The sequence below is a fragment of the Oncorhynchus nerka genome, unplaced genomic scaffold (assembly GCF_034236695.1).
Source record: "Oncorhynchus nerka isolate Pitt River unplaced genomic scaffold, Oner_Uvic_2.0 unplaced_scaffold_4422, whole genome shotgun sequence".
NCBI classification, from domain to species: domain Eukaryota; kingdom Metazoa; phylum Chordata; class Actinopteri; order Salmoniformes; family Salmonidae; genus Oncorhynchus; species Oncorhynchus nerka.
The window spans coordinates 1-14,697 of NW_027036880.1; the positions used below are offsets into that span (position 1 = coordinate 1).

General features: G+C 48.4%; 1 protein-coding gene across 1 annotated transcript; it reads left to right on the forward strand.

Moving 5' to 3' along the window:
• Nucleotides 1–1,353: 1,353 nt before the first annotated feature.
• LOC135566528 (NF-X1-type zinc finger protein NFXL1-like) lies at nt 1,354–14,432 on the forward strand (the record flags this gene model as incomplete). Its single annotated transcript, XM_065014223.1, is given in 9 exon segments — nt 1,354–1,468; nt 2,359–2,483; nt 2,632–2,754; nt 2,989–3,079; nt 7,035–7,058; nt 7,061–7,137; nt 7,139–7,155; nt 9,976–10,135; nt 14,272–14,432. Coding segments are annotated over 9 exon segments (873 nt in total), but the record flags the coding sequence as incomplete, so codon positions are not given.
• Nucleotides 14,433–14,697: the final 265 nt, after the last annotated feature.

A 14,697-nucleotide genomic window follows, 5' to 3' on the forward strand; every position in this document is an offset into this window, starting at 1 on the left:
CTGTCAACAGGTAACACACCTGAATACATACAGCCCTGTCAACAGGTAACACACCTGAATACATACAGCCCTGTCAACAGGTAACACACCTGAATACATACAGCCCTGTCAACAGGTAACACACCTGAATACATACAGCCCTGTCAACAGGTAACACACCTGAATACATACAGCCCTGTCAACAGGTAACACACCTGAATACATACAGCCCTGTCAACAGGTAACACACCTGAATACATACAGCCCTGTCAACAGGTAACACACCTGAATACATACAGCCCCTGTCAACAGGTAACACACCTGAATACATACAGCCCTGTCAACAGGTAACACACCTGAATACATACAGCCCTGTCAACAGGTAACACACCTGAATACATACAGCCCTGTCAACAGGTAACACACCTGAATACATACAGCCCTGTCAACAGGTAACACACCTGAATACATACAGCCCTGTCAACAGGTAACACACCTGAATACATACAGCCCTGTCAACAGGTAACACACCTGAATGCATACAGCCCTGTCAAGCAGGTAACACACACCCTGAATACATACAGCCCTGTCAACAGGTAACACACCTGAATACAGCCCTGTCAACAGGTAACACACCTGAATACATACAGCCCTGTCAACAGGTAACACACCTGAATACATACAGCCCTGTCAACAGGTAACACACCTGAATACATACACAGTGGCCACTGTCAACAGGTAACACACCTGAATACATACAGCCCTGTCCTATTTATGGTTGCCACATTCTGGTGAATTTCTCCAAATTCCCTCGAAGATTCCTTGAATCAGAACATCTGGGAATTCTCCTGTTTGACCTGTCTCCCTGTCTCCCTGCCTCCCTGTCTCCTGCCTCCTATCTCCCCTGTCTCCTGCCTCCTGTCTCCCTGTCTCCTGCCTCCTGTTTGACCGGTCTCCCTGTCTCCTATCTCCCTGTCTCCTGCCTCCTGTCTCCTGCCTCCTGTTTGACCTTCCTCCTGTCTCCCTGCCTCCTATCTCCCTGCCTCCTGTCTCCTGTCTCCCTGCCTCCCTGTCTCCTGTCTCCCTGCCTCCTGTCTCCCTGCCTCCCTGTCTCCTATCTCCCTGCCTCCTGTCTCCTGTCTCCCTATCTCCCTGCCTCCTATCTCCCTGCCTCCTATCTCCCTGCCTCCTATCTCCCTGCCTCCTATCTTCCTGTCTCCCTGCCTCCCTGTCTCCTGTCTCCCTGCCTCCCTGTCTCCTGTCTCCCTGCCTCCCTGTCTCCTGTCTCCCTGTCTCCTGTCTCCCTGTCTCCTGTCTCCCTGTCTCCCTGCCTCCTATCTCCCTGCCTCCTGTCTCCCTGTCTCCTGTCTCTAGCCGTGTGGTCGTCCTCTCTCCTGTGGTAATCATACATGTGAGAGAATGTGTCATTCAGGTCTGTGTGGGGCGTGTCCTCGATCTGGCAACAGAGCCTGTCCCTGCGGCAAGTCAAGTAAGATAACACACCTTCCCCTTTCCTGTCCTCTGACTCTCTCTGTGTTCACGTTCTTAGTCTGTCCTCTGACTCTCTGTGTTCACGTTCTTAGTCTCTGTCCTCTTGTCTCTGACTCTCTCTGTGTTCACGTTCTTAGTCTCTGTCCTCTGACTCTCTGTGTTCACGTTCTTAGTCTCTGTCCTCTGACTCTCTGTGTTCACGTTCTTAGTCTGTCCTCTGACTCTCTGTGTTCACGTTCTTAGTCTCTGTCCTCTTGTCTCTGACTCTCTTTGTGTTCACGTTCTTAGTCTGTCCTCTGACTCTCTCTGTGTTCACGTTCTTAGTCTCTGTCCTCTTGTCTCTCTCTGTGTTCACGTTCTTAGTCTCTGTCTTCGTCTCTGACTCTCTCTGTGTTCACGTTCTTAGTCTGTCCTCTGACTCTCTCTGTGTTCACGTTCTTAGTGTCTGTCCTGACTCTCTCTGTGTTCACGTTCTTAGTCTCTGTCCTCTTGTCTCTGACTCTCTCTGTGTTCACGTTCTTAGTCTCTGTCGCCTTGTCTCTCTCTCTGTGTTCACGTTCTTAGTCTCTGTCCTCTTGTCTCTGACTCTGTGTGTTCACGTTCTTAGTCCCTGTCCTCTTGTCTCTCTCTGTGTTCACGTTCTCAGTCTCTGTCCTCTTGTCTCTGACTCTCTTTGTGTTCACGTTCTTAGTCTCTGTCCTCTTGTCTCTGACTCTCTCTGTGTTCACGTTCTTAGTCTGTCCTCTGACTCTCTGTGTTCACGTTCTTAGTCTCTGTCCTCTTGTCTCTCTCTCTGTGTTCACGTTCTCAGTCTCTGTCCTCTTGTCTCTGACTCTCTCTGTGTTCACGTTCTTAGTCTCTGTCCTCTTGTCTCTCTCTGTGTTCCAGAGAGTTCTCTCCCCTGTACTGAGGATGTCCCTACCTGTGGTGACACCTGTGACAAGGTGATGGAATGTGGCTTACACACCTGTTCCATGAGGTGTCACAGAGGGGCCTGTGAAACCTGCAGACAGGTTAATAAACTCATATTCCATCATTTTACAGTTGACTTTTAGTTAACTTTAGTTTATCCAGGACTCTAGCTCCAGGACTCTAGCTCCATCCATCCAACCAACACACACCAAATGTAATATTTTATTTCATTCCCTCTGCCCCCCCCAGGAGGTAGAGAAGCACTGTCGCTGTGGGAAATACACACGTCTCATGCCCTGTCATAAGGAGTACCTTTGTGAGTCTAAATGCCCCAACACCAGAGGCTGTTCACGGCATCAGTGCAGGAGGAAGGTGAGTTCTGTCTCCCCCCTGGGTTCTGACCGCCCCCCTGGGTTCTGTCCCCCCGCCCCCCCCTCCTGAATTATGTCCCCCCCTGGGTTCTGTCCCCCCGCCCCCTGAATTATGACCCCCCTGGGTTCTGTCCCCCTGGGTTCTGTCCCCCCTGAGTTCTGTTCCCCCTGAGTTCTGTCCCCCTGAATTATGCCCCCTGAGGTTGGTTAAAGGACTAGGTTTCTGTGTTGACAGTGCTGCTCTGGTAACTGCCCGCCATGTGACCAGAGCTGTGGACGATCGCTGGGCTGCCGAAACCACAAATGTCCCTCCGTCTGTCACCAAGGTAACACAGCATGTTAGTCACATTGTCAGGAGGGCTGTCTGTCACCAAGGTAACACAGCATGTTAGTCACATTGTCAGGAGGGCTGTCTGTCACCAAGGTAACACAGCATGTTAGTTAGCTTACCGACACTACTGGGTTAACTAGTCAATAATGGAATGTTCTCCAGCTGTGTGTCTGTGTGTCTGTGCTGTGTGTCTGTGTGTCTGTGCTGTGTGTCTGTGTGTCTGCTGCGTGTTAGTGCTGCGTGTCTGTGTGTCTGTGTGTCTGTGTCTGTGCTGTGTGTCTGTGTGTCTGTGCTGTGTGTCTGTGTGTCTGTGTGTCTGTGTCTGTGCTGTGTGTCTGTGTGTCTGTGCTGTGTGTCTGTGTGTCTGTGTGTCTGTGCTGCGTGTCTGCTGCGTGTCTGTGTGTCTGTGCTGTGTGTGTGTCCGTGTGTCTGTGCTGTGTGTCTGTGCTGTGTGTCTGTGCTGTGTGTCTGTGCTGTGTGTCTGTGCTGTGTGTCTGTGCTGTGTGTCTGTGCTGTGTGTGTCTGTGCTGTGTGTGTCTGTGCTGTGTGTGTCTGTGCTGTGTGTCCGTGTGTCCGTGTGTCCGTGTGTCTGTGTGTCCGTGTGTCCGTGTGTCTGTGTGTCTGTGTGTCGGTGCTGTGTGTCTGTGCTGTGTGTCTGTGTGTCTGTGCGTGTATATGTGGTGTGTCTGTGTGTCTGTGTGTCTGTGCGTCTGTGCGTGTATATGTGGTGTGTCTGTGTGTCTGTGTGTCTGTGTGTCGGTGCTGTGTGTCGGTGCTGTGTGTCGGTGCTGTGTGTCGGTGCTGTGTGTCTGTGCTGTGTGTCTGTGCTGTGTGTCTGTGTCTGTGTGTCTGTGTGTCTGTGCGTCTGTGCGTGTATATGTGGTGTGTCTGTGTGTCTGTGTGTGGTGTGTCTGTGTGTCTGTGTGTCTGTGTCTGTGTGTATATGTGGTGTGTCTGTGTGTATATGTGGTGTGTATGTGTGTCTGTGTGTCTGTGTGTCTGTGTGTCTGTGTGTGTGGTGTGTATATGTGGTGTGTCTGTGTGTCTGTGTGTATATGTGGTGTGTCTGTGTGTCTGTGTGTATATGTGGTGTGTCTGTGTGTCTGTGTGTCTGTGTGTCTGTGTGTCTGTGTGTATATGTTGTGTGTCTGTGTGTCTGTGTGTATGTGTGGTCTGTGTGTATATGTGGTGTGTCTGTGTGTCTGTGCGTGTATATCTGTGTGTCTGTGTGTCTGTGTCTGTGTGTCTGTGTGTATATGTTGTGTGTCTGTGTGTATGTGTGGTCTGTGTGTATATGTGGTGTGTCTGTGCGTGTATATCTGTGTGTCTGTGTGTCTGTGTGTATATGTGGTGTGTCTGTGTGTCTGTGTCTGTGCTGTGTGTCTGTGTGTCTGTGCTGTGTGTCTGTGTGTCTGTGTGTCTGTGCTGCGTGTCTGCTGCGTGTCTGTGTGGTGTGTCTATGTGGTGTGTCTGTGTGTCTGTGTGTCTGTGTGTCTGTGCTGTGTGTGTGTCCGTGTGTCTGTGCTGTGTGTCTATGTGGTGTGTCTATGTGGTGTGTCTATGTGGTGTGTCTGTGTGTCTGTGTGTCTGTGTGTCTGTGTGTCTGTGTGTATGGTGTGGTGTGTCTGTGTGTCTGTGTGTATGGTGTGGTGTGTCTGTGTGTGTGTGTGTGTGTGTCTCTGTATGGTGTGGTGTGTCTGTGTGTCTGTGTGTCTGTGTGTGGTGTGGTGTGTCTGTGTGTCTGTGTGTCTGTGTGTGTGTGTGTGTATGGTGTGTCTGTGTGTCTGTGTGTCTGTGTATGGTGTGTCAGTGTGTCTGTGTATGGTGTGTCTGTGTATGGTGTGTCTGTGTGTCTGTGTATGGTGGTCTGTGTTTCTGGGTGTCTGTGTGTCTGTGTGTCTGTGTGTCTGTGTGTCTGTGTGTGGTGTGTCTGTGTGTCTGTGTATGGTGTGGTGTCTTCTTCCTCTCCTTTGTCTCTTGTTTAGTTTGTTTTCTGTGCTGTGATGTGATTGGCTGATAACAGCGGAGAAACAGTGCTAATTTATTCACGCTCCTCGTCTCTGTTCACATTGGCTGACCTTTGGGCGCCGTGCCGCCTGGGGGAAAAGGTTTGGGTGCGGCGTTGATAGGTTATCAGTTAGCTGATGGTGGTCATATATACACTGATGGAGTGGAACGGACCACACACACCTCGCAGAGACACACACACACACACCTCGCACCCGCAGGAGACACACACACACACACACCCCGCAGAGACACACACACACACCTCGCACCCTCGCAGAGACACACACACACACACACACACCTCGCACCTCGCAGAGACACACACACACACACACCTCGCACCTCGCAGAGACACACACACACACACACCTCGCACCTCTCAGAGACACACACACACACACACCTCGCACCTCGCAGAGACACACACACACACACACACCTCGCACTCGCATAGACACACACACACACACACACCTCGCACCTCTCAGAGACACACACACACACACACCTCGCAGAGACACACACCTCGCACCTCGCAGAGACACACACACACACACACACCTCTCAGAGACACACACACACACACACACACACACCTCGCAGAGACACACACACACACACCTCTCAGAGACACACACACACACACACACACCTCGCAGACACACACACACACACACACACCTCGCAGAGACACACACACACACACACACACCTCGCAGAGACACACACACACACCTCGCAGAGACACACACACACACCTCGCAGAGACACACACACACACACACACCTCTCAGAGACACACACACACACACACACACACACACACACACCTCTCAGAGACACACGCTGTGGTTGCAAAGGTTGTTTTTCAAAACTATTGTTGTGGACAATGGAACGCGTCTAAGGTCAACCCATTTTAATACCTCGTCTGTCTGCTTTAAGATCAAATCACATGGCCGAATACAAGCCCCTAACCCACAATGCAACAGCTGACTGACAAGCCCCTAACCCACAATGCAACAGCTGACTGACAAGCCCCTAACCCACAATGCAACAGCTGACTGACAAGCCCCTAACCCACAATGCAACAGCTGACTGACAAGCCCTAACCCACAATGCAACAGCTGACTGACAAGCCCCCTAACCCACAATGCAACAGCTGACTGACAAGCCCCTAACCCACAATGCAACAGCTGACTGACAAGCCCCTAACCCACAATGCAACAGCTGACTGACAAGCCCCTAACCCACAATGCAACAGCTGACTGACAATCCCCTAACCCACAATAACGAGGCTGCGCAACAGGTAATAACAAGGCTGAATACAGAACCCCCTCTAGAAGGGATGGGAAGCCCCCCCTCTAGGAGGGATGGAAGCCCCCTAACCCACTGCAGGAGGGATGGAACCCCCTCTAGGAGGGATGGGAGGGATGGAACCCCCTCTAGGGGAGGGATGGAACCCCCTCAACAGGAGGGATGGGAGGGATGGAACCCCTCTAGGAGGGATGGAACCCCTCTAGGAGGGATGGAACCCCTCTAGGAGGGATGGAACCCCTCTATGGGAGGATGGAACCCCCTCTAGGAGGATGGGAGGGATGGAACCCCTCTAGGAGGGATGGAACCCCTCTAGGAGGGATGGAACCCCCTCAGGAGGGATGGAAGCCCCTCTAGGAGGGATGGAACCCCCTCTATGGGAGGGATGGAACCCCCTCTAGGAGGGATGGAAGCCCTCTCAGGAGGGATGGAACCCCCCTCACCCCTCTAGGAGGGATGGAACCCCCTCACCCCCTCTAGGAGGGATGGAACCCCCCTCACCCCCTCTAGGAGGGATGGAACCCCCCTCACCCCCCTCTAGGAGGGATGGAATGACAACCTGTGAGATGAGTGATGGTTGTTCTCAGTCAGTGTGGTGTAGTAAAACAAGGTTCTGTGTGTTACAGGCAGCTGCTATCCCTGTCCAGAGACACTGATGTGAAGTGTGTGTGTGAATCCACCTCTCTGACTGTTCCCTGTGGGAGGGAGAGGAGTACCAAGCCTCCACGCCTGCAAAGAACTGTGCAGGTAAACACACACACACACACACACACACACACACACACACACACACGGGACGACACACACACACACATCGGGGACGACACACACACACACACACACAGGACGACACACACACACACACACACACACACACACACACGGGACTGACACACACACACACATACACACGGGACATCGTCCAGACACACACTCACACACCACACACACACACGGACGCATTTACACACACTTTATTTAACCAGGTATTTATATATATAACCCTTTATTTAACCAGGTATTTATATATATAACCCTAACCCTTTATTTAACCAGGTATTTATATATATAACCCTTTATTTAACCAGGTATTTATATATATAACCCTTTATTTAACCAGGTATTTATATATATAACCCTTTATTTAACCAGGTATTTATATATATAACCCTTTATTTAACCAGGTATTTATATATATATAACCCTAACCCTTTATTTAACCAAGTATTTATATATATAACCCTAACCCTTTATTTAACCAGGTATTTATATATATAACCCTTTATTTAACCAGGTATTTATATATATAACCCTAACCCTTTATTTAACCAGGTATTTATATATATAACCCTAACCCTTTATTTAACCAGGTATTTATATATATAACCCTTTATTTAACCAGGTATTTATATATATAACCTTAACCCTTTATTTAACCAGGTATTTATATATATAACCCTTTATTTAACCAGGTATTTATATATATAACCCTAACCCTTTATTTAACCAGGTATTTATATATATAACCCTAACCCTTTATTTAACCAGGTATTTATATATATAACCCTTTATTTAACCAGGTAGGTCAGTTGAGTTCTCATTTACAACTGCGACCTGGCCAAGATAAAGCAAAGCAGTGAGACACAAACAACAACACAGAGTTACACATGGAATAAACAAACATACAGTCAACAATACAGTAGAACAATCTATGTGCAGTGTGCAAATGTAGTAAGATTAGGGAGCTAAGGCAATAAATAGGCCGTAGTGACGAAATAATGACAATTTAGCATTAACACTGGAGTGATGTGTTTTGATGTCTTCACTGTTATTCAACAATGTGTTAAAGTGATATATTGGTTGTAATTGACATTGTTGTATTTGTGCCCACTTTGTGATGTTGTTGTGATGTTGTTGTTGTGATGTTGTTGTGATGATGTGATGTTGTTGGTGTTGTGATGTTGTTGTGCTGTTGTGCTGTTGTGATGTTGTTGTTGTGATGTTGTTGTTGTGATGTTGTTGTTGTGATGTTGTTGTTGTGATGTTGTTGTTGTGATGTTGTTGTTGTGATGTTGTTGTTGTGATGTTGTTGTTGTGATGTTGTTGTTGTGATGTTGTTGTTGTGATGTTGTTGTTGTGATGTTGTTGTTGTGGTGTTGTTGTTGTGATGTTGTTTTGATGTTGTGTTGTTGTGGTGTTGTTGTGATGTTGTTGTGATGTTGTTCTGATGTTGTTGTGATGTTGCGGTGTTGTTGTGATGTTGTTGTGGTGTTGTGATGTTGTTGTGATGTTGTTGTGCTGTTGTTGTGATGATGTTGTGATGTTGTTGTTGTGTTCTGATGTTGTGATGTTGTTGTGCTGTTGTTGTTGTTGTGCTGTTGTTGTGATGTTGTGATGTTGTTGTGATGTTGTTGTTGTGATGTTGTTGTTGTGATGTTGTTGTGATGTTGTTGTGATGTTGTGTTGTTGTTGTGTTGTTGTGATGTTGTTGTGATGTTGTTGTGATGTTGTTGTGATGATGTTGTGATGTTGTTGTTGTGTTGTTCTGATGTTGTGATGTTGTTGTGCTGTTGTTGTGATGTTGTTGTTGTGTTGTGCTGTTGTTGTGATGTTGTGATGTTGTTGTGATGTTGTGATGTTGTTGTTGTGATGTTGTTGTGCTTTTGTTGTGCTTTTGTTGTGCTGTTGTTGTGCTGTTGTGGTGTTGTTGTGATGTTGTTGTGATGTTGTTGTGCTGTTGTTGTGCTGTTGTGCTGTTTTTGTGATGTTGTTGTGATGCTGTTGTGATGTTGTTGTGATGTTGTTGTGCTGTTGTTGTGCTGTTGTTGTTGTGCTGTTGTGATGTGTTGTTGTGCTGTTGTGATGTTGTTGTCATGTTGTGATGTTGTTGTTGTCATGTTGTTGTGATGTTGTTGTTGTCATGTTGTTGTGATGTTGTGATGTTGTGATGTTGTGTTGTTGTGATGTTGTTGTTGTGATGTTGTTGTTGTGATGTTGTTGTTGTGATGATGTTGTTGTGATGATGTTGTTGTGATGTTGTTGTGATGATGTTGTGATGATGTTGTGATGTTGTTGTGATGTTGTTGTGATGTTGTTGTGATGTTGTTGTGCTGTTGCGATGTTGTTGCGATGTTGTTGCGATGTTGTTGCGATGTTGTTGTGATGTTGTTGTTGTGCTGTTGTTGTGATGTTGTTGTGATGTTGTTGTGATGTTGTGATGTTGTTGTGTTGTTGTGATGTTGTTGTTGTGCTTGTTGTGCTTTTGTTGTGCTGTTGTTGTGCTGTTGTGCTGTTGTGTTGTTGTTGTGATGATGTTGTGTTGTTGTGGTGTTGTTGTGATGTTGTTGTGATGTTGTTGTGCTGTTGTTGTGATGTTGTTGTGATGTTGTGATGTGATGTTGTGCTGTTGTTGTGCTGTTGTGATGTTGTTGTTGTGTTGTTGTGATGTTGTGATGTTGTTGTTGTGACGTTGTTGTGATGATGATGTTGTGATGTTACATTTGAGATAAAAGTCATTATAGGGACAGACAAAAAACCACTCTGTCTAAATGATTATCATCCCACCAGGTCTCCCCCATCCTGCCACCACCCCAGCAGAGAGACCCATCGCTGCCACCCTGGTCCCTGCCCGCCCTGTCGCCAGGCCTGTCTCCTGGCCCTGAAACGATGCCAACACCCCTGTCCCCAACCCTGCCACGACCAGGTTATGGTGAAGACCAGCGACAGGGTGAGTGTGTGTGTGCCATGCTGACAGGACAGTTTCAGAGAATGGTAGCATTTCAGAATGACTGAATGGGGGATGTTAGATTGGATCCACCAGGGGTGGCACCGATGCCAGGTCATCAACTCTGCTGTGGGGGGCGTTAGATTGGATCCACCAGGGTGATGCCAGGTCATCAAGGGCGTTAGATTGGTTCCACCAGGGGTGGCACCGATGCCAGGTCATCAACTCTGCTGTGGGGGCGTTAGATTGGATCCACCAGGGGTGGCACCGATGCCAGGTCATCAACTCTGCTGTGGGCGTTAGATTGGTTCCACCAGGGGTGGTCATCAACTCTGCCGATGATCCACCAGGTCATCAACTCTGCTGTGGGGCGTTAGATTGGTTCCACCAGGGGTGGCACCGATGCCAGGTCATCAACTCTGCTGTGGGGCGTTAGATTGATCCACCAGGGTGGCACCGTGCCAGGTCATCAACTCTGCTGTGGGGCGTTGATTGGATCCACCAGGGGGTGGCACCGATGCCAGGTCATCAACTCTGCTGTGGGGCGTTAGATTGGTTCCACCAGGGTGGCACCGATGCCAGGTCATCAACTCTGCTGTGGGGCGTTAGATTGGTTCCACCAGGGTGGCACCGATGCCAGGTCATCAACTCTGCTGTGGGGGCGTTAGATTGGTTCCACCAGGGTGGCACCGATGCCAGGTCATCAACTCTGCTGTGGGCGTGAGATTGAATCCACCGGTGGCACCGTGCCAGGTCATCAACTCTGCTGTGGGGCGTTAGGTGGATCCACCAGGGGTGGCACCGATGCCAGGTCATCAACTCTGCTGTGGGGCGTTAGATTGGTCTGTAAAAATATATATATGTTATTTATAGTGGAGATGGAAAATAACAAGGAGTCCTATTGGGGGGCGGCAGGTAGCCTGATGGTTAGAGTGTAGAGGCGGCAGGTGGCCCTAGTGTGGTTAGAGTGTAGAGGGGGCAGGTAGCCTAGTGGGTTAGAGTGTAGAGGCGGCAGGTAACTAGTGGTTGGGAGTGTAGAGGCGGCAGGTAGCCCAGTGGTTAGAGTGTAGGCGGCAGGCAGCCTAGTGGTTAGAGTGTAGAGGGGCAGGGTAGCCTAGTGGTTAGAGTGTAGAGGCGGCAGCCAGTAGCCTAGTGGTTAGAGTGTAGGGCGGCAGGGTAGCCTAGTGGTTAGAGTGTAGAGGCGGCAGGGTAGCGTGGTTAGAGTGTAGCGGCAGGAGTAGCCTAGTGGTTAGAGTGAGGGGCGGCAGGGTGGCCTAGTGGTTAGAGTGTAGAGTGCAGGGTAGCCTAGTGGTTAGAGTGTAGGAGGCAGAGGTAGCCTAGTGGTTAGAGTGTAGAGGCGGCAGGGTAGCCTAGTGGTTAGAGTGTAGAGGCGGCAGGGTAGCCTAGTGGTTAGAGCGTTGGACTAGTAACAGAAGAATTTGTTCATAACTGACTTAGCCTAGTTAAAGGGTTAAATAAATAAAATTGGCCTGTTTCCCTTGTCTGGGTTAGTGTAGGGACTGGGTTAGTGTAGGGACTGGGTTAGTGTAGGGACTGGGTTAGTACAGGGACTGGGTTAGTATAGGGACTGGGTTAGTATAGGGACTGGGTTAGTATAGGGACTGGGTTAGTATAGGGACTGGGTTAGTATAGGGACTGGGTTAGTATAGGGACTGGGTTAGTATAGGGACTGGGTTAGTATAGGGACTGGGTTAGTATAGGGACTGGGTTAGTATTGGGACTGGGTTAGTATAGGGACTGGGTTAGTATAGGGACTGGGTTAGTATAGGGACTGGGTTAGTATAGGGACCGGGTTAGTATAGGGACCGGGTTAGTATAGGGACCGGGTAAGTACAGGGACCGGGTTAGTACAGGGACCGGGTTAGTACAGGGACCGGGTTAGTATAGGGACTGGGTTAGTATAGGGACTGGGTTAGTATAGGTTAGTATAGGGACTGGTTAGTATAGGTTAGTATAGGGACTGGTTAGTATAGGTTAGTATAGGGACTGGTTAGTATAGGGACCGGGTTAGTATAGGGACTGGGTTAGTATAGGGACTGGGTTAGTATAGGTTAGTATAGGGCTGGGTTAGTATAGGTTAGTATAGGGACTGGGTTAGTATAGGGACTGGTTAGTATAGGGACCGGGTTAGTATAGGGACTGGGTTAGTATAGGGACTGGGTTAGTATAGGTTAGTATAGGGCTGGGTTAGTATAGGGACAGGGTTAGTATAGGGACTGGGTTAGTATAGGGACTGGGTTAGTACAGGTTAGTATAGGGACTGGTTAGTATAGGGACTGGGTTAGTATAGGGACTGGGTTAGTATAGGGACTGGGTTAGTATAGGGACTGGGTTAGTATAGGGACTGGGTTAGTATAGGGACTGGGTTAGTATAGGGACTGGGTTAGTATAGGGACTGGGTTAGTATAGGGACTGGGTTAGTATAGGTTAGTATAGGGCTGGGTTAGTATAGGTTAGTATAGGGACTGGGTTAGTATAGGGCTGGGTTAGTATAGGGACTGGGTTAGTATAGGGACTGGGTTAGTATAGGTTAGTATAGGGACTGGGTTAGTATAGGGACTGGGTTAGTATAGGTTAGTATAGGGACTGGGTTAGTATAGGGACTGGGTTAGTATAGGGACTGGGTTATTACAGGGACTGGGTTAGTACAGGGACTGGGTTAGTACAGGGACAGGGTTAGTGTAGGGACCGGGTTAGTATAGGGACCGGGTTAGTATTGGGACTGGGTTAGTATAGGGACTGGGTTAGTACAGGTTAGTATAGGGACTGGGTTAGTACAGGTTAGTATAGGGACTGGGTTAGTACAGGTTAGTATAGGGACTGGGTTAGTATAGGGACTGGGTTAGTACAGGTTAGTATAGGGACTGGGTTAGTATAGGGACTGGGTTAGTATAGGGACTGGGTTAGTATAGGGACTGGGTTAGTATAGGGACTGGGTTAGTATAGGGACTGGGTTAGTATAGGGACCGGGTTAGTATAGGGACTGCGTTAGTACAGGTTAGTATAGGGACCGGGTTAGTATAGGGACCGGGTTAGTATAGGGACTGGGTTAGTACAGGGACTGGGTTAGTACAGGGACTGGGTTAGTATAGGGACTGGGTTAGTATAGGGACTGGGTTAGTATAGGTTAGTATAGGGACTGGGTTAGTATAGGGACTGGGTTAGTATAGGGACTGGGTTAGTATAGGGACTGGGTTAGTATAGGTTAGTATAGGGCTGGGTTAGTATAGGTTAGTATAGGGACTGGGTTAGTATAGGGACCGGGTTAGTATAGGGACTGGGTTAGTATAGGGACTGGGTTAGTATAGGGACTGGGTTAGTATAGGGACTGGGTTAGTATAGGGACCGGGTTAGTATAGGGACCGGGTTAGTATAGGGACCGGGTTAGTATAGGGACCGGGTTAGTATAGGGACCGGGTTAGTATAGGGACCGGGTTAGTATAGGGACCGGGTTAGTATAGGGACTGGGTTAGTATAGGTTAGTATAGGGACTGGGTTAGTATAGGGACTGGGTTAGTATAGGGACTGGGTTAGTACAGGTTAGTACAGGGACCGGGTTAGTGTAGGGACTGGGTTAGTACAGGGACTGGGTTAGTATAGGGACTGGGTTAGTATAGGGACTGGGTTAGTATAGGGACTGGGTTAGTATAGGGACTGGGTTAGTATAGGGACTGGGTTAGTATAGGGGCTGGGTTAGTATAGGGACTGGGTTAGTATAGGGACTGGGTTAGTATAGGGACTGGGTTAGTATAGGGACTGGGTTAGTACAGGTTAGTATAGGGACTGGGTTAGTATAGGGACTGGGTTAGTATAGGGACTGGGTTAGTATAGGGACTGGGTTAGTATAGGGACTGGGTTAGTATAGGGACTGGGTTAGTATAGGGACTGGGTTAGTATAGGGACTGGGTTAGTATAGGGACTGGGTTAGTATAGGGACTGGGTTAGTATAGGGACTGGGTTAGTACAGGTTAGTATAGGGACTGGGTTAGTAGTTGGGGAACAGCCTCATTGTTGTGGTTTACATAATGATTATATCAGAACAGCTGATTCAGGATGTTTTTCCTGGACTCCTACATGTATGCTGGGATACTTCCTGTCTCAGACTGCTTGTTTTGCAGGTCCTAGCAGGCCCGTGGGAGCAGTCGTCAGAACCTGCGTTTGTCCGTAAAGCTCTCCCCTGCCCGCCCTGCCTGGTCCCTATACCCACGTATGTTACACACACACACACACACAGTAACACACACACAGTAACACATTAACACACACACAGTAACACATTAACACACACACACACACACACACACAGTAACACACACATAATAACACACACACAATAACACACACACAGTAACACACACACACACACAGTAACACACACACACAGTAACACACACACACAGTAACAGACACACACACAGTAACACACACATAATAACACACACACACACAGTAACATACACACACACACACACACACACAGTAACACACACACACACACACACACATTAACACACAGTAACACAGTAACAGACACACACACAGTA